General features: G+C 38.3%; 1 protein-coding gene across 1 annotated transcript; it reads right to left on the reverse strand.

The window, feature by feature from the left end:
- Window positions 1-411: 411 nt before the first annotated feature.
- Window positions 412-1410, reverse strand: LOC121964660 (tRNA methyltransferase 10 homolog A-like; the record flags this gene model as incomplete). The annotated part of the gene is made up of 2 exons (XM_042514859.1): window positions 1222-1410; window positions 412-580 (listed from the first exon to the last, which is right to left on the reverse strand). Coding segments are annotated over exons 1-2 (357 nt in total), but the record flags the coding sequence as incomplete, so codon positions are not given.
- Window positions 1411-1688: the final 278 nt, after the last annotated feature.

Consider the following 1688-nt stretch of genomic DNA (forward strand, 5'->3'; position numbering starts at 1 on the left):
AAATGCACCAAACAGTCCCTAAAGGTTAAAGTAGTCAAACCAGACCACTGGAATCATTTTTATTTGCATCTATTTATTTTGTTTATTTATTCATTTTAATATGTTTATTGAATGAAGTTACTTTATTCTCAGATTTCTAGTTTGACTTTTGCACTTTTCACAATGCATTATACTAGGAAAATGTTTTTTTTCTTCATAAATTGATGTTTTTTGTTAACATAATCTACAATATGTAATTTTCTATCACTTTTTGCAAAGGTATTTCTTAGTGTGTTTTTTTAAGGGGTTAAAAACTGATACTGTTGTCCTACTCCTAATGTCATCAGGCAACATGTTCCAGTAGCCTGGAGCATAATGACAGTTCATGTCTCAACATACATGTACTGGGTATCCCTCCACTGAGCAGTTTACCTTGATTAGCATGAGGTTATCGAAGCTGCAGTCCACCACCAGCCTCAGTGAGCTGGGCGTCACCTCTCTGCGTGGACGTTTCCGGAAATTCAGAGCCTCTCCTCCCTCCTCCTCCTGGTGATTGTGCCTCTGCAGCCGGCGCTGCTGCTTTCTCTCCTTCCGTCTCTGCCTGCAGCAGAAAGCACACGTCAGATACTGTTCATGTGATCCAGTCATTGTTGGTTTTGCTCAATGCATGAAATTTGTCAAAATCAAATTTGTCATGAAAAGTTTGCTAAAAAAAAAATACAGAATATCACTGAACTTATCCTTTCAATTAATTACTGCTGTATGACTCAAATTTAGGCCACAGCTGCATACTCAGCATCCCTGTCATAATTCATAGCGTGACATCAGCAAAACTGATCAGTTGTATCCATTGATAACAGTACAACTATCAGTGTTAACCCTTTGAAACCTGACCAAATTGACTTGATTTCTTTAACAAACAGGGAAAGAAGCAAATTAACAAAAGGCCCTAATATTACAAAAATGAGTAAAAAAAAAAAAAAAAAAGCACAATAAAATTATCTGAAAATAAAGTTTAAAAATGACCATAATAGTGCAAAGACATATTTTTATTATTATGTAATGTAGAAATATAGTTTTCTGGTCATATTTGTCCTTGTTTTTCCCTTTACACGCAATTAAGTCATTTTCTTGCCAACTATATTACTATTTGGATTTTTTTGTGAAATTTGCAATTTCTTTTCCCACGTTTACAAAAGAAATTAAACCAATTTACTAAAAGGATTAAAGCAGCGGACTTACTTCCGGAGCTCCCTCTCTTCTTCCCATTTCTGCTGCTTCAGGAGCTTCTTTCTTTGCCTTTTGGACACAGTTTGCTTCTCTGCTGCAGTTTCCCCATCAGCGCTGCCTGTCTTCTCATTGCTCTTACTATCTCCATTCTCCTCTTCCCTCTGGGCTGAAACTTCGCTCTTCACGCTGTCATCAGCCATGTGTGAGCGGCTCAGAGGACTGCTGTCTGTCTGCTGTTTTCTAGCAGCTAGCTGCTGCTGTTAGCTCGTTAGCTGCTGTCAGCAGAGAGCTGACCGGCAGCATTTAGTATCACACTTCTTCACTTTATAATGTCGCTGACAACGAGCCCCTTCTCAGAGTGACTCTGCATCCGGAAATACAACCACTGACAGTCAAACAAACCGAGAAAAATAAACTCTACAACTAAATAAGCTGATCAAACTAGCCACACACTTTCACATGTATGTTATCAGGTTGTG

Source organism: Plectropomus leopardus, unplaced genomic scaffold (genome assembly GCF_008729295.1).
Source record: "Plectropomus leopardus isolate mb unplaced genomic scaffold, YSFRI_Pleo_2.0 unplaced_scaffold16584, whole genome shotgun sequence".
NCBI classification, from domain to species: Eukaryota; Metazoa; Chordata; class Actinopteri; order Perciformes; family Serranidae; genus Plectropomus; species Plectropomus leopardus.